General features: G+C 42.5%; 1 protein-coding gene across 4 annotated transcripts in view; it reads left to right on the forward strand.

Moving 5' to 3' along the window:
- The window catches only part of ESYT2 (extended synaptotagmin 2), a 156,993-nt gene extending 154,636 nt beyond the window's left edge, over positions 1-2,357 (forward strand). For 3 of the 4 annotated variants that reach the window (XM_077268568.1, XM_077268570.1, XM_077268571.1), the window contains one exon: positions 1,004-1,186. In XM_077268568.1, the coding sequence (XP_077124683.1) occupies positions 1,004-1,049 (46 nt within the window). In that variant the 3' untranslated portion in view covers positions 1,050-1,186. Of the gene's footprint in view, positions 1-1,003 lie in introns of all 4 variants that reach the window. The other variant, XM_077268569.1, reaches the window with a different exon arrangement.
- The last annotated feature ends 16,176 nt before the right edge of the window (positions 2,358-18,533 follow it).

The following is an 18,533-nucleotide window of genomic DNA, read 5'->3' on the forward strand; positions in this document are numbered from 1 at the left end:
TTCTGTGTGGTCCAAACACCTCATACTTGGATTCGTCTGTCCATAACACTTTTTTCCAATCTTCCTCTGTCCAATGTCTGTGTTTTTTTGCCCATATTAATCTTTTCCTTTTATTAGCCAGTCTCAAATATGGCTTTTTCTTTGCCACTCTGCCCTGAAGGCCAGCATCCCGGAGTCGCCTCTTCACTGTAGACGTTGACACTGGCGTTTTGCGTGTACTAGTTAATGAAGCTGCCAGTTGAGGACCTGTGAGGCGTCGATTTCTCAAGCTACAGACTCTATAATGTACTTGTCTTGTTGCTCAGTTGTGCATCGGGGCCTCCCAATTCTCTTTCTACTCTGGTTACAGCCTGTTTGTGCTCTCTTCTGAAGGGAGTAGTACACACCGTTGTAGGAAATCTTCTTCAGTTTCTTGGCAATTTCTTGGATGGAATAGCCTTCATTTCTAAGAACAAGAATAGACTGTTGAGTTTCACATGGAAGTTCTTTTTTTCTGGCCATTTTGAGAGTTTAATGGAACCAACAAATGTGTTGTTCCAGATTCTCAACTAGCTCAAAGGAAGGTCAGGTTTATAGCTTCTATAATCAGCCAAACTGTTTTCAGCTGTGCTAACATACTTGGACAAGGGTTTTCAAGGGTATTCTAACCATCCATTAACCTTCTTACACAGTTAGCAAACACAAAGTACCATAAGAACACTGGAGTGATGGTTGATGGAAATGGGCCTCTATACACCAATGAAGATATTGCATTACAAACCAGACGTCTGCAGCTAGAATAGTCATTTACCATATTAACAATGTACAGAGTGTATTTCTGAATCACTTAATGTGAGCGTCATTGGAAAAGTCTGTGCTTTTCTTTCAAAAATAAGGAAATTTCTAAGTGACCCTAAACTTTGGAAGGGTAGTGTATATATAAAAAAAAAGTGAAAATGTGATTTAAGAATAGATGTAACTGACTTCCTGAGTGTTTAACCAGCAGATATTCTTCATCTTCCAGGTATGATTTAACAGAAGATGGATCAAGGACGTCTGTCTCAAACTAACCCGTCGGATGCGTCACAAAGCCCCTTTCATCTGCGGCCACATATGACGAATGCATTGTGCTCACGGGATTTATCAGTATATTTTTTTATAGAATCATGTATTTCATTATCCAACTTCACACTCATTTTAACTCCTTTTTACCTTGTTTTGCAGACTTTGGTAAATCCTGTCATTAAGCTTCTTTAGCTTTTCAGCTTTACCTTTTGTCTAATAATGTGCAATAGGGCGTTTTAACTGCATTATACTATAATTATGTGTATCCTTTTATAAACCCGGGAAATATGTTTTTTGTTGTTGTTTACCACGGGTGGAGTTTTGTACTTTGCCTCTGTGCACCATGTAAATATGTACTATTACTATATTTTATATTATTTTTCTTTGTTGGTTCAGTATTGGTTTGCAATTTTTTTGGTTATACTGACATTGTTTCATATGGCCTAGCGAATGGCAACTTCTCAAGCCTGCGGATTAGTGTGAACTCTTCATTGCTCTGAATCACTGATCCTTTTAGCTGTAGGGATTACACCGGGGTACGTTGTGTGTCCTGCTGTTTCCATGTTATAATAATTGATCCTTTCCTTTTAACGGGCTCTTCCTTTAATCAGATGTCCATACAGTGGCCCTAAGCAGCTGAAATAATAAATGTCTCAAACATTAAATTGGCACCGAGGAGGCGATCGCCCCGGATGGTGTAATGTCCAGATCAGATTTAAAGATTCCACTACAACTGAATGATTTAAAGGGTAATACTCAACGTAAAGGAATTTTATTACTTTTTGCTTATTTTACATTTCCTAATAATATATAATAACCTAATATTAACGATTTCCCGTTCATCCGCCACACTGCATAAGAATACCCTCTAAGTAAATGTCGTGTGTTGCTAGGATCCAGCCATATACAACATTTTAAAGTAAATCTATATGTGCATTTATTGTATTTTTATAATCCCCCTATGTATATAGGAAAATAGGCTTCCAGTGAGATCCAGATCTCTGGGGTAATGGTTTATGGTAGAGAATGCTGAAAGTGCCGGAGCTGTCAGATACCAGTCTGTTATGACATCTAACTATTGTACATTTTCTGGTACATGGGGATTTATACGAAACCGCTGAGATTTTATTGACACGACAATCTGGCCAGCAATGGGATCTCATATAGACTCATTTTGAGCCTTTTCGATAATCAGATTTTTCAAAAGCTTTTTAAGATGATATCTGAGCCTTCAATAACGTTAGGAAATCAAAGCCTCCAAGAACCTTGAGGTTCGTATCTAACCATAAGTGTCACTAGAGACCTCTTATATATCTGTTATATAAAACAAATTAAAGGGAACCTTTCGGGAGGTTTTTTTTTACCCCCCAGCTGCCACCATTACCATCCATTGGTGCTCTGGTATTCTTCAGATCTGTGTTCCTTAGATATAGCCCTAATTTTTTCTTAAAAAGAGAAAAAAATTACTGTAAATCCACTGGTTTAAATTCAAGTGATTGTGCAATAAAAAGAAGTTATCACCTATCCATGGCATGGGTGATAATTTGGCGATTGTTTTACCACTGGATCCTGTACTGATCAGCAGGGAACTTTAACCCTTGTTATGAAATTTCACTACAGGTCATCTGTCTGACCGCCGCTTCATTCATTCTCTATAGGGCTGCTGGAAAAGGCCATGTGCAGCGCTCGGCAGCCTCATATGGGATGAATGGTGCACAGGTCTCGCAATCTGACGATCAGTGCAAGTACGAGCAGTCGGACGTCTTTCTATTAAAAATCAATCCTATGGATAGGTGATAACGAGTGATGAGTGAACGTGCTTGGATAAGGCGTTATCTGAGCATGCTTGTGTGTTAACTGAGTGTTTTCAGTGAATGTTTGAGCCCCGCGGCTGCATATCTCATCACTGTTCGACACCCGCAACACATTCAGGGATTGCAATAGAAGAAGAGTAGTCGGCACCACCAAAAATGTTTAATAGATCTATCTAAAGCAAACAGGGAAAACCCTGCATGTGTTGCTGCTGTCGAACAGTTGCAAGACATGCAGCTGCGGGGGACTCGAACATATTTTTCGACCACGCCGAAGACACTACGCACATGAGCATGCTCAGATAACACCTTATCCCTACACGTTCGCTCATCACTAGTGATAACTTGTTTTCACTGGAGAGCCCTTTTCCAGACATAGAGGACCTTGTCCCAGAAGCCAAGTGTGTTCCACTGGCTCCTGTCCTTTCAAACCCTGCATCACTGCGCACCCCTAGAAGTGGACCCCTAAGGTGCATGGACACGATTACAGCGGGGCCATGGATGGGGCAAACTGCATCTATTGAAGTTGTCATAGTCATAAAAACTGCAAACTAGTAGAAACAAAATCTGAGTAGGGGTCAGATTTGACTCCAATTTTGGCTTGTGGCAAAGAGTCCGGCAGTTTTGGGTCCAGTGCAAAATGCTCTTTTAATCACTCATATATATCATTTTGATTTTTCTTGCATAATGCAAATTCTTCAACAATTTCCAGTCAATGATCTCCTAGAAGAATGTGCTATAACTTACGGAAACCATTCTAACAGCATCCACATCATCCTCCATAACCCTGTAGTTCAGGCAAAATGGAGGACAATTCGTTCTCCTCCACAGAGGGTCCTTGATTCTCCTCTCCTCCTTTGCGCTCTTTGTTAGACTTATGGCTGTAGAATTCAGAGCACCATTTTTATTTGTGGCGGCTGAAGGTTCGGACACTTGGAAGCTGCTGAAAATGAATGTAGGTTGTAGTCAGGTAAAGCAAGATGATTCAGATAGTGATGAAGAAGGTGAACTTGGTCAGGAAGAACTATGCAATGTAATGGGTAAAGAATATATTGGGATCGGTGAGGGGAACTTTCCTGTACCCACATCTTTTCTTTCTGGAGTACTAGGCCCTTTCAGAGCTGTTTACTGAGTTTACCGGCATTGAACTGATAAGAAAAAGCCATTGACTTCAGTAGATCTGTGCCATATGGTTGACACTATAGTTCTATTTTTACCTTAACAGTTCAGTATATTTATACCAAATCTTTAGAAATCCATGAATGGACCCTCCACCATCTGCAAATCGCACATCTGTCATTTGTCCTGTAATGTCTTTGCATAGTGATTCTAGCACAGGGCAATATTTTAGTATCAATTACTCTATAAAAACAATGTGTGATCCTATTAAGGAGACTCCTGAATTTGACAGACGCTCAGATGCAATGACCTAGTTCGCAATATGCTACCAAGCTGTCAGGGGGATGGGAAGGATTGCTGGGAAGCCATGAATTATCTACTCCGACACACAAGAATACTGATCATTAGAGGGATTTACAGATCTAAAAAATACGGATCTAATACAATGAAAAAGGTTTCCCATATCTAACATGTATCGGGGGAAGCTGCTACAGAGAACGTGTATTTAAGTGCCTCAAGCCTCCGTTACGGCAGCAGAATGGACGGAGAGATACGTTATCTACCGATACATTAACCAAAGTGAATAGGACAAGGCAATGGTCGCCTGTGGCAGCAGCCAGAGTCCCGGTTTTATGTTATGGCTGCTACGCTTTCTGATTGTTTGCTATGTAGTCTTACACTATTCATTATGTGAAGATTTAGGAAGATCAGTCAAAGGATTGACTTCTTGCTCACAAATAACCCAGAAAACATTCATTTTAAGCTACAAAAAGTTATCATTTCTATGGAACTCTTTTGTCATTGGGAAAACCTATTACCGTAGTTCAGGGACCTACAGATAAACGTCTGCCCGGTATCGGCCATAACTGTCATTGCCGCTGGATTGCCCAGGAACAAATGTCCTATTTCAGGTCAAAGTATCTTCTAGAGTTGAGCAAAAAGATTTGCGTTGTCCTTGGCCGGCATCCAGTCCTCTGTGGTAGTAGGACCACAGCAGTCTCGTGTCTGTCCCCAGCCTCCTCAGCTCGGCATCCTCGACAGCTGCCTTACTAGACCCCATCATGGCATGATGTTGCAGATCCTGGTAAGTGCAAGTGGAGAAGTGAAGACTGCCCTGCTCCGGCTGCCATGGTTGACCAGATTGGATGTTAAGGGTGGTGCAAATCTTTTTGCTCCATTGTAGTATCTACTAAAGCATCTATTACTGTATTAAAGGGGTATATTAAATATGCCTTATCCACAAGCTTGAATATAAATGTATGATCAGTGGGGGTTGTACTGCTGGGATCTCAAATGATTCTGATAATGGTGGTCCGGCGTCCTCGGTGTGAATGGAGAAGTCATTCCCAGGTAGGACAACTACACCCATAGACCGCTCGATTCATTCAGGAGACCCTAGTCCTCCGTCAGACTCCCAGCAATCATACTGTAATAGGTCGTATAACGGCAGCACCAACATAGCAGCACGGTCGATCTCAAGTAGAAAAGCACTTCCCTGCCCAGTAGAGCACTTAACACATACTACTCTTCCAGGAAAATTGTTGTATAAAGTCTTAATTTAAAAGATTATCCCCCTTATAGTATCCTTATAAATGCCTGACGGGTCCCATATTTTTTCTAGAATCACCCTTTGAAAGGGAACTGGTCAATACATTCATGCTGACCCAAGCGGTTTTCTGCTCCAGTTGATTGACAGGTCTCTATCATGTATGCACCTGGGGAGAGATCTGTTAGTCATGGAGCTGCTGGGGTCCACATCAGACAAACCAACTCTTCCCTATAGTCCCAGCCGACTCTTCAAACCATGTTTTCTGTGAGACACGGCAGCATTTCAGAGTAAAATATACCAGGTTGCTATTGTGCAGCCAGGCTCTGATTCATGATGGCCGTAGCTCAGGCAGCATGAATCTAATGACCGGTTTAAGATTCACAACGAATCACTAATTCATGTTTTGGAGAATATTTACGCATGGAATTCCAAAATTCCCTGTACTTGCTTTTCATTTAAGTGCAATAAAATTGCATTTAAAAAAAAAAAAAGAATATACAAATTATTCATATTTTAACATAATTTTCTTTTTTTTCTATTTTGTGATATGTTTTTGATACTTGCTGTAAAGATATTTTGGAGATTGTATAAGTAGCTAATGTGGACTCTTATCAACTTCTGTTAGCCTAATGTTATAATATGTAGCGCCACCCGCTGGGCCTTTCCATCAGTGCACTCGAATGCTGATCCTAAGAGTTGGAGTAACCGATTGCTACCACCGAAGATCGATCTACAAGCTCTTTGCTATCCCAAAAAGTCGGTCACCCAGTAAGACTCTGCTGCTGCTTTTCTGTCCGTCTGTCATACACACTTGGTGCATACAGCCACCGTGGCCACTGAGATGAGCTCTCCGACTACACGAGCCGCGGATCTTTCATCATATATATTTTTATCTTGTGCCTTAAATTACTAAATGTAACTGTATCCTCATAAAAAAAAAAGTTTACTGTATTGAAACAGCAGTGATATTTTTGTGTATATAAGTGCCGCCTGGAGACGATGAGCGGATTAGCCATATCAAGAGCATGAAATCCAGATATGAATCAGTTTATCACTTGGATTTGGATTAAAGAATTATAAATTTGTATTTGTTTGATTATTTCTTCATAATAATACAATAATTATGTTGTGCCTCTGTGATATCGAATCTTCTAATGCAGTCCCTAAACATGACCATTAAAGGGGGTAATTTGAAGGGTATCTGCCAAAAAAATGACACCTGCCATAGGAAATGTGCTCATTCGGTCAGAATAGTGACTATTCTTAAAGGGAACCTGTCACCTGAATTTGGCGGGACCAGTTTTGGGTCATATGGGCGGGGTTTTCGGGTGTTTGATTCACCCTTTCCTTACCCGCTGGCTGCATGCTGGCCGCAATATTGGATTGAAGTTCATTCTCTGTCCTCCGGAGTACACGCCTGCGCAAGGCAATATTGTCAGCTGTCTTACATAGTCTCATAACAGATGATGAATGTAGAAGATCTAATCATCCTGGTGTGTGAACTGGCATGTTATCTATTGGTCTGTCCAGTAATTTGTGTCAGTGTTATCGGTTTTGACACAAATCAGAGTTTTCTCCTTGACCAGGTGGCTAGATGAAAGCGAACTTGAACTCATTTTTTTTAGACATAGCAGTAGGAGCAGCCTCTTCTTATCTCAGCAGTCTCCAGAATTAGTTCAGAAAGACAAGGTGGAAAGTAGTGTGAGCAGCCTCCTCTTACCTTAGCATCATGGTATCTGGAGTATTAGATCAGATAGGGTTGACAGCAGGGTGAGCAGCTTCTTCATCTTCTTATCTCAGCAGCCCTGGTATCTACAGTATTGGATCATAAATACAAAGTGGACAGCAGTGTGAGCAGCCTCTTCTTACCTCAGCAGCCCTGGTATCTCCAGTATTAGATCAGGTAGGATAGATAGCAGTGTGAGCAGCCTCTTCTTACCTCAGTAGCCCTGGTATCTCCAGTATTAGATCAGATAGACAGGGAGGACAGCAGTGTGAGCAGCCTCTTCTTACCTCAGCATCCTGGTAGCTCCAGTATTAGGTCAGATAGACAGGGTGGACAGCAGTGTGAGCAGCCTCTTCTTACCTCAGTAGCCCTGGTATCTCCAGTATTAGATCAGATAGACAGGGAGGACAGCAGTGTGAGCAGCCTCTTCTTACCTCAGTAGCCCTGGTATCTCCAGTATTAGATCAGACAGGGTGAACAGCAGTGTGAGCAGCCTCTTCTTACCTCAGCAGCCCTGGTATCTCCAGTATTAGATCAGATAGACAGGGAGGACAGCAGTGTGAGCAGCCTCTTCTTACCCTAGTAGTCCTGGTATCTTCAGTATTAGATCAGACAGGGTGGACAGCAGTGTGAGCAGCCTCTTCGTACCTCAGCAGCCCTGGTATCTCCAGTATTAGATCAGGTAGGATGGACAGCAGTGTGAGCAGCCTCTTCTTACCTCAGCATCCTGGTAGCTCCAGTATTAGGTCAGATAGACAGGGTGGACAGCAGTGTGAGCAGCCTCTTCTTACCTCAGTAGCCCTGGTATCTCCAGTATTAGATCAGGTATGATGGACAGCAGTGTGAGCAGCCTCTTCTTACCTCAGTAGTCCTGGTATCTTCAGTATTAGATCAGATAGACAGGGAGGACAGCAGTGTGAGCAGCCTCTTCTGATGTGAGCACCAAATTTTTTTAAAAAAGCCACTTAAATTAACAATAAAAAGAATGCTATTTTAGTATCGGTCTAAACTCACATTAACTAATCATTTTTACATCATAATAAAGTCCGTAATAACACCCACCCAAGGGAAAAAAAGTAGTCAAGGAATTATTATTACTATTTTTTATTATAGTGCCATGTATGGCATGGCACTTCACATGTGAATTGCATTTTTTGTCTACACCTTTCACCGCATTTGTCTAAACATTTTTTTCCTGTTTTCTGGTACGTTATATGGTAAAATGAATGGTGTTATTCAAAAGTACAACTCATTACACTAGAAACGAACCCTCATACAGCTATGTCACTGGAAAAATAAAACGTTATAGCTGTTTGAAGAAGTGGGGGGGGGACAAAAGCACAAAATTAAACATTGAGCAGGCCTTAAATGGTTTGGTGATTACTTTTAAATGTCATATACTATCTGTCACCACACAGCTGTCGGGTGACCCGGGACCACGGGCTTCTTCCCTGTCCCTAACACTAGGGGGCACCCTAGCTCACCCTGTTCCCCAGGATATTTCAGATGGCAAAGATGCCAGGGCCTCCACCCTTGCCTTGTTTCCTCAGTCAGCCCTCAGTCTGTTCTCCTCCCCCACCCAGGAAAGAGGGGGTGCTACTGTGCACCATAGTACACCAACCTGACAAACAAGGCAACAAGGCAAGTTATGCCAAGAGTTCGCATAACTGTTTTTCAAAGGGGTTTATGATCCATGTAGACCTGGACATTTGTTTATCTGATCACTACATTTATTGTGCCCTGCTGTCTCAATTGAGTTAGATTGATTGGTAACGAGAGGGGGGGAAGACCAAAAAAAAAAAAAAAAAAAAAAAAAAAAGTGAGATCTAAGAGCTGGCCACCTATAAATGTAGATATAGCTTGGGGAAGCATTCATGCAGGGGGCATTCGTGCACTATTATTCGTGTACAATTTTTTTTTTCAAAGTACTTTTTTTTCTAAGTATTCAGCAGTTATAACATGGCAGTTAGACAGGGCAGGAGACAGGTAAGACAATCAAAATCTATTCCCTATTCAGTTGGCACACAGCAAATACTCACCATATGTATTTGTATAATCTATATCATGGCTGCTGCTTTCACACACAATCACCGCCCTTGCATCAACTCTTTACACTCCATCCATATTGGCCCCTCTGTCCTGGCCTCTCCTATGTATAGCACTCATGCTCTGTTCACATTGCTTAACAGTACAGATCCATTCAGTCCCACCATCCAACACAAGAGACGCTCTCACAAATCACTTAACCATCTGCTCACTCTTTCTATCCTCCTTCTCCTAGTTGCTGGAGACATCTCTCCAAACCCCGGCCCCCCATGTTATAGCCAGTCAAACCTCCCAACTGCTACACCCAGAAACCCCTCTAACCTTATTAATATTCCATGCATGCCTTCTGTCTCTTTCAATTGTGCTCTTTGGAATTCTCGCTCTGTGTGTAATAAACTCTCCTTCATTCATGACTTCTTCCTTTCTAACTCTCTTAATCTCCTGGCTCTTACTGAAACCTGGATCCAGCAGTCAGACACCACCGCTGCTGCTGCTCTTTCATATGGTGGACTACACTTTTCTCATACCCCAAGATCAGACAACAGAGCAGGTGGAGGCGTTGGTCTGCTCCTTTCACCCAAATGTACCTTCCAAGTTATCCCCCAAGTACCCTCACTTCTATTCCCTTCCTTTGAGGTCCATGCTGTCAGATTCTACGTCCCCTTCTCCATGCGAGTGGCGGTGGTGTATCGTCCTCCCGGCCCCTCTCACCAGTTCCTGGATCATTTTGCCACCTGGCTTCCACACTTTCTCTCTTATGACACCCCCACCCTCGTCATGGGTGATTTCAATATCCCAATTGCTTCTCCCCTCTCCCCATCTGCTTCTCACCTTTTATCTCTAACCTCCTCTTTCGGCCTCTCGCAGCATACTAACTCTCCAACACATGATGATGGAAACTCCCTTGATTTGGTCTTCTCCCGGCTTTGCTCACTGGATGATTTCACAAACTCCCCTCTTCCGCTCTCTGACCACAACCTTCTTTCATTCTCTATCAAGAACTGCCATCCCGCTCAGGTCATCCCCACTTTCCACACTTATAGAAACATACAGGCCATTAACACCCAGAAACTTATGAAGAACTTGCAGTCTTCATTGGCCCCAATCTCCTCCATCTCTTGTCCTGATTCTGCTCTGAAGCATTACAATGAAACCCTGCAAAGTGCCCTGGAAGAAGCTGCACCTCCTATACATAGAACAACTCGGCACAGACGGCGACAACCGTGGCACACGCTGCAAACACGTTTCCTGCAGCGGTGCTCCAGGTGCGCCGAACGTCTGTGGAGAAAATCTAATCTGCCCGAAGATTTCATCCATTATAAGTTCATGTTAAAAACATACAACTCTGCCCTTCACCTCTCCAAACAAACCTATTTCAACACCCTCATCACCTCGCTGTCCAATAACCCTAAACGTCTCTTTGACACTTTCCGGTCCCTACTCAACCCAAGAGAGCAGGCCCCAACCACAGATCTCCACGCTGACGATCTGGCCAATTACTTCAAAGAAAAAATTGACCACATTCGACAGGAAATCATTTCCCAATCTCTTCATACCAAGCACTGTCCTCCCTCCCCCACTGCATCTAGTTCACTCTCTGACTTTGAACCAGTTACAGAAGAAGAAGTAAGCAGGCTCCTTGCATCTTCTCGCCCGACCACTTGCACCAGCGACCCCATTCCGTCGCATCTCCTCCAGTCCCTTTCCCCGGCTGTCACCTCTCACCTAACAAAAATATTCAACCTTTCCCTCACTTCCGGTATTTTTCCCTCCTCATTTAAGCATGCCATCATACATCCACTACTTAAAAAGCCCTCCCTCGATCAAAATTGTGCCGCTAATTATAGACCTGTCTCTAATCTTCCCTTCATCTCTAAACTCCTGGAACGCCTGGTCCACTCCCGTCTTACCCGCTATCTCTCAGATAATTCTCTTCTCGACCCTCTTCAATCTGGTTTCCGCTCTTTACACTCTACTGAAACTGCCCTCACTAAAGTCTCTAATGACCTACTAACAGCTAAATCTAATGGTCACTATTCCATGCTAATTCTCTTGGATCTCTCCGCAGCATTCGACACTGTGGATCATCAGCTCCTCCTCACTATGCTCCGCTCCATCGGCCTCAAGGACACCGTTCTCTCTTGGTTCTCCTCCTATCTCTCTGGCCGATCCTTCACTGTTTGTTTTGCTGGTTCCTCCTCCTCTCACCTTCCCCTTACTGTTGGGGTTCCTCAAGGATCAGTCCTAGGCCCCCTCCTCTTCTCTTTGTATACTGCCCCTATTGGACAAACAATCAGTAGATTTGGTTTCCAGTACCATCTCTATGCTGACGACACCCAATTATATAGCTCTTCTCCTGTTATCACGCCGACCTTTTTAGAAAACACCAGTGATTGTCTTACCGCTGTCTCTAACATCATGTCCTCCCTCTATCTGAAACTGAACCTGTCAAAAACTGAACTCCTCGTGTTCTCTCCCTCTACAAACCTACCTTTGCCCGACATTGCCATCTCTGTGTGCGGTTCCACCATTACTCCAAAGCAACATGCCCGCTGCCTTGGAGTCATCCTTGATTCCGAGCTTTCATTCACCCCCCACATCCGATCACTGGCTCGCTCTTCTTATCTGCATCTCAAAAACATTTCCAGAATTCGCCCTTTTCTTACTTTCGACTCTGCAAAAACTCTTACTGTCTCACTTATTCATTCTCGTCTGGACTATTGTAACTCTCTACTAATCGGCCTCCCTCTTACCAAACTCTCCCCGCTCCAATCTGTCCTGAATGCTGCTGCCAGGATCATATTCCTCGCCAACCGTTACACCGATGCCTCTACCTTGTGCCAGTCATTACACTGGCTACCCATCCAATCCAGAATCCAGTACAAAACTACTACCCTCATCCACAAAGCACTCCATGGCTCAGCACCACCCTACATCTCCTCTCTGGTCTCAGTCTACCAACCTACCCGTGCCCTCCGCTCCGCTAATGACGTCAGGTTAGCATACTCAATAATCAGAACCTCCCACTCCCGTCTCCAAGACTTTACACGTGCGGCGCCGATTCTTTGGAATGCACTACCTAGGTTAATACAATTAATCCCCAATCCCCACAGTTTTAAGCGTGCACTAAAAACTCATTTGTTCAGATTGGCCTACCGCCTCAACGCATTAACCTAATTATCCCTGTGTGGCCTATTAATAAAAAACAACAACATAATCACGTTCCTCCATCATGTTCTCATACACTTTATGCAGTTAATAGCCTCTGTGTCTGTACTGTTACATACTTAGGCAGTTAACTGGTTCATGCAGCTTTACATGAACACCCGAGCCTTACACTATGGCTGGTCCAAATAACTAAAGCAATTGTTACCATCCACCTCTCGTGACTCCCCTTTTCCTCATAGTTTGTAAGCTTGCGAGCAGGGCCCTCATTCCTCCTGGTATCTGTTTTGAACTGTGATTTCTGTTATGCTGTAATGTCTGTTGTCTGTATAAGTCCCCTCTATAAGTTGTAAAGCGCTGCGGAATATGTTGGCGCTATATAAATAAAATTATTATTATTATTATTATTATTATTATTAACACAGACCAGGGTTAACAGAAAACTCCAGACATACAAAATTTACAAAATATTCACTCACATGTAACAGAGGAATGCATCGGGGTGTGGAGGTAGGGGAATAATCAAAAACCGAAAAGGATAGGGAATTACCACACATACAAACCAAGCAACAGTCACAGATAACTCCTTCAACTCTCCTCATATGTGCTCCTCTTCCACCATTAGCCATGCAGCAAATGCTTGCTCTGACAAGGATAAGAGCCCAGATTATAAAGGGAAAAGGAGTGACTAACCGAGCACAGGGATGTCCAACATGGCCGATTAACTCCTGTTCTGCCACAAGAAATAAACCCATTTAAAATAGAGAAGTGCTTCTTCGGTCTTCTGGCTCCACACTATCGTGGTAACTCCTTTTTTTGTTATTGGATTTGCATTCTGTCTAACATGCCAATTTAAAACTTGGACGTTACAGAGAACATGTCATCAAGATTTTATATCTCAAACGTGGCATGTACGCAAAGGTGCCTAAATGCTGAGTAAATCCTTACCTGTCTTATATAAATCTGTTTTGCGGTTATAGAAAAATCCATAGTTGAAATTGTATGCAAGTGAGTTACAGGCACAGTGGGCGAGCGCTGCACTTACCGCTCTCCTGCTTCTCTCTGTATTCCCTGCCTGCCTCTGACTGACAGGACACCCCCTTAAAAAAGCATCACACAAAAGTGTTTATAACAGAAATATAAATAATATTCATAAATCCAGCCAAATGCATGAGTTACTGGGAATGGGACTTCTTTATAGCAGTAATTCAAGCATTACCCACTAGATGGCACACATGTACTTTTTACATGTAAACAAGTTACTAAAAATATGAAATAACTAAACCATGAATGGACAGAAAGCAACACAACGGTAGAAAAGAATAAGTAAAATGTGTATTTATAAACCTGCTGTATGGAAACCCATGGGTATTTTTATTTGTTCTGGCAGAAATGCGTGCAAACTATATACTGTAGAAGGAACGCTGCAGCAAAAAGTTACAAATTACTCATAAATAGACGCTGATTTTAATGAAAAAAAAAAAAGTGATTACATTGTAATAAAAAAGACATTAAAGAAGACCTGTTACCATCACTTATACACCTGATTTAGTAAATACATGTATTCCCTACAAAACAATTCTGGAGCATCTTTTCTAACAATGCAGAGATCTTAGAAAAGTCGCTCCAGGTGAGCTGACAGATCAGGGAATGTGTTGTTAAATATCTTCAGTTATTGCATCAAGTAGATGAGATGAAGTCGATATTTACTGGTGACATTTTCTTCCACTTGTTGTTACTGGGATTTTAGTCTGTATTTCTAATACAGCGGGGTCTGATGCCAATTATCTCTGCTCCATCTGTGCCATCATCTGTACTTGTTACAGTGATAAAAAAAAAGTCTTTAAAATCTAAACTGCTGTTAGTTACCCAGATTTACACTTCCCATATAAATAATGCACAACGCTACATTCTTAGAAAAAAACTTCTCCAAATCATAATTTACCATATATATTGCGATGTCTACCTAACATCTATATGCCAATTGCATATTGTGAACATAAGCGACTCAGGAGCTGCATATTATACAAAAAAAGGAAAAGAGTCATAGCTGGATAAATAGAAAATAGATACCAAATTTTATTAAATACAAATTAAACACACCATACAAAAATAATGTTTAAAAGAAGCAACGTATAGAGCAATCAAAAATAGGCTAGTGAATGTATATTGGGTTAGTGACAAAATATCGCCCAATATAGTGAGTGCCAGCGGACCTGCAGCACAACTAGGGATGTAAAATCTTAATTGTCACATAAAGAGAAAAACAGACCACTGGATAGTGACTAGTTAGTATAGCTAAGGGTGGACAGAGTAACTGCCATAATCAGGCTCACAGGTGCAACCAGCTACCAGCGGCTGATTTATAAAGCATATCCACCCATTAAAGTGTACCAAACTAACAAACTCCAGCGGCAAAAGTATATCAGCTGACAAAGAAAGATAATAAATATACATGTGAAGTCACATAACATTACCCGTCATGGTGTAGTGCAGGGCGGCTGGGACTCTCCCCGACGTACGTTTCAGTACGAATGACCTTCCTCAGGGGGCGTGGCTATTACTAGAAAGTGTCTCAGTATTTATATGCGTCCAAACTGATCACATGGTCAGAAGGCACCAATAGGAATACGCTGGGCGCGCACCATCGCATCGCTGCCCATCACCGCACAGCGGCACCAAGAATCCGGACCCAGGTCACATGGGGCGGCCGGCGCCTGGCCGTCACCAAGCAACCTGGTACACGGAAGTCGGCACCGTCCCACGGCATGTTAGCAGACAGTGAAAAGGTACCGTGCGCGTCAGACTGCACCAGGGCTATAAAGAGATAATATATCGGCGTTTATACTGCAACCAGCAAGTGCTTTTTTCCGTGCTGCAGATATAACCATATAATATGTATTGAATCCGAAAAATGACACCCATTTAAAATGACACCCAAGGGGAGAAGAGAAGGGGGAAAGGGGGAAGGGAGGGGAAGAGGGGAAAAGCAGAGGAACAATAGGGAACATAAGCTGTATATTATAAATATTACAGTAGAGATGTAGTCCGTTTCTTCCCACCACATATAGCATCGGGTGAATAGATTTTCCTAATAGATGGCATAATTCCAGCACAATTTCCGATGATGGAGAGAAGAGGAACACTTTTCTTCCATCCAAATAATGCCATATGTAGTCATATGCGGAACAGATAAAGGTCATCACATTAGGATGTAGTCCATTTCTTCCCTCCACATATGGCACCAGGTAAGTAGATTTTCCTAATACATGGCATGATTCCAGCTTCCAGTCCGGATTCTTGGTGCCGCTGTGCGGTGATGGGCAGCGATGCGATGGTGCGCGCCCAGCGTATTCCTATTGGTGCCTTCTGACCATGTGATCAGTTTGGACGCATATAAATACTGAGACACTTTCTAGTAATAGCCACGCCCCCTGAGGAAGGTCATTCGTACTGAAACGTACGTCGGGGAGAGTCCCAGCCGCCCTGCACTACACCATGACGGGTAATGTTATGTGACTTCACATGTATATTTATTATCTTTCTTTGTCAGCTGATATACTTTTGCCGCTGGAGTTTGTTAGTTTGGTACACTTTAATGGGTGGACATGCTTTATAAATCAGCCGCTGGTAGCTGGTTGCACCTGTGAGCCTGATTATGGCAGTTACTCTGTCCACCCTTAGCTATACTAACTAGTCACTATCCAGTGGTCTGTTTTTCTCTTTATGTGACAATTAAGATTTTACATCCCTAGTTGTGCTGCAGGTCCGTTGGCACTCACTATCTTGGGCGATATTTTGTCACTAACCCAATATACATTCACTAGCCTATTTTTGATTGCTCTATACGTTGCTTCTTTTAAACATTATTTTTGTATGGTGTGTTTAATTTGTATTTAATAAAATTTGGTATCTATTTTCTATTTATCCAGCTATGACTCTTTTCCTTTTTTTGTATAATATGCAGCTCCTGAGTCGCTTATGTTCACAATATGCAATTGGCATATAGATGTTAGGTAGACATCGCAATATATATGGTAAATTATGATTTGGAGAAGTTTTTTTCTATTTATGCTATCTGTGTTCCTCACAGCTCCTGGCTCCAAGATAACTATGGACTACAAAGCACGTGAGCAATCTTGGCTCACACGTATTAATGAGGTTTTTTGTGACAAACCCAAGGTATTGGTGGCAGGCGGTGGCAGGGACACATCTGTGGCAATCAGGAAATTTAACGAATTACTACATAGACGCACCAGGATCTGGTGGAACAGAGCGTTCCTACTTAAGTATATTGAAACAGGCCTCACACCAAGAGGCCTTAGAGTCCAGGTGTTCCCCTCATTTGAAGTGGAGGACATAGTTTTTCGGCAAAAATGGGAAGATTGTGCCAATATATGCTCAAGGGGATATATGGAACTTTTGGCCCAATTAAACAAGGATACAATAGAGGATCTGGACAAGGAGATCGAAATAGTCCAAAATAATCTGAAACAAGACTTGTCAGAGGCTGAATTACAGGCATTGAATTGTGAAATGGATAGTGAGTTCCAAAAATGGGAAAAGGAGATATGTACGTTAAAAAATACGAAATTTCAGAGGGATATAAGCGATAAGCAGACCAACACTGTATACAGATGGAACCGTAAAGCACGTCAAATAAGACGAGGACCTAGGAGAAGGTCTGGATCAAAATCTATATCTATGACATCCTATGCATCTAGTGAAGATTCTTCTAAGCCAACTATGGCAGTGTCAGAACCCATAAATATGTTCCCCAATAAGGAAACCCAGGTGACCAAACGAAAGATCACACAACTAAATAAACAGGATAAGAGAAATAAAAACAGTCATCTTCAGGTAATCAACCTATCTAATCACATACTTACTCCACCACAGATTGAGGTTCTTTCTAAAGGTCTAACCTTTTCCCCTGTAAATAATTATGACTCTTTTACAGCTATAAAGGATCTCTTTCTCTTTTCGAGAAAGTTGATCCTTAGAAAATTACACACGAAGGGTATGGGTGAACAATCTAACACTGACCAAGCAGAAGAAGAAGCCTTAAATGCCCTTGAGGAATTACTAAACGAACAGGAACCCACTGGTTCAGGTATGTTCCCTCACTCTATATATCCACGGTCCACCCGTTTCCCCCCTTTGTCAGCCTGCCCAGCAGTTGATATTTTCACTAGACTGGTCATGGACGACTTTAGACGTATATCAGAAACATGGGGCAATGACAATCTCACCAATCTACAACGTAGGGCCCTAAATGAATTAAAGAACTATAATGATATAGTTATCAAGCCGGCTGACAAAGGGGGAAACATAGTCATCTGGCCACAACATCTATATGAGAGAGAGGCATCCAGGCAGTTAAAAGATAAAAAAACCTATCAACGCTTGGATCATAATCCCCTATTGACTTTTTCCACTGAATTAGAAATGGTCCTATACCAGGCATTTGAGAAGGGGATTATCCCCAAAAAGGTTTTGGAGGGACTATTAACTAAATTCCCAAGGATCCCCACTATATATTTTATACCAAAGATCCATAAGGACCCCTCCGACCCACCTGGTCGACCCATTGTGTCGGGCATAGGAGGGCTATGTGAACCTGTATGCAAATTTATAGACTATTACCTGAGACCGCTTGTGGAATCTCTGCCCTCCTATGCCCGGGATACAATGGATGTCCTTGCCAGAATTGATGGCATGTCACTTGATCAAGACATGATACTGGTTACTGCTGATGTGGAGTCGCTGTACACGTGCATCCGGCATCACGATGGTCTTGAGGCCTGTCGCTTTTTCCTCTCCAATAGTAACTGGGATGGCCCCTTGTGTGACCTCATCCTTGAATTGCTGCAGTTTGTTCTGTCCCATAATTTTTTTGTTTTTCGTGACATCTTCTACCTTCAGAAGTGCGGCACTGCCATGGGGGCGGCCTGTGCGCCTTCTTTCGCTAACCTCTTTCTGGGGTTCTGGGAGAGGGGCGTTTTCGGCGGGGAGGGCGCCCAGGCTGCGGACCATGTGCAGTGCTGGCTAAGGTACATTGATGATTTATTTA

The sequence above is a fragment of the Ranitomeya variabilis genome, chromosome 6 (assembly GCF_051348905.1).
Source record: "Ranitomeya variabilis isolate aRanVar5 chromosome 6, aRanVar5.hap1, whole genome shotgun sequence".
In the NCBI taxonomy this organism is placed as follows: domain Eukaryota; kingdom Metazoa; phylum Chordata; class Amphibia; order Anura; family Dendrobatidae; genus Ranitomeya; species Ranitomeya variabilis.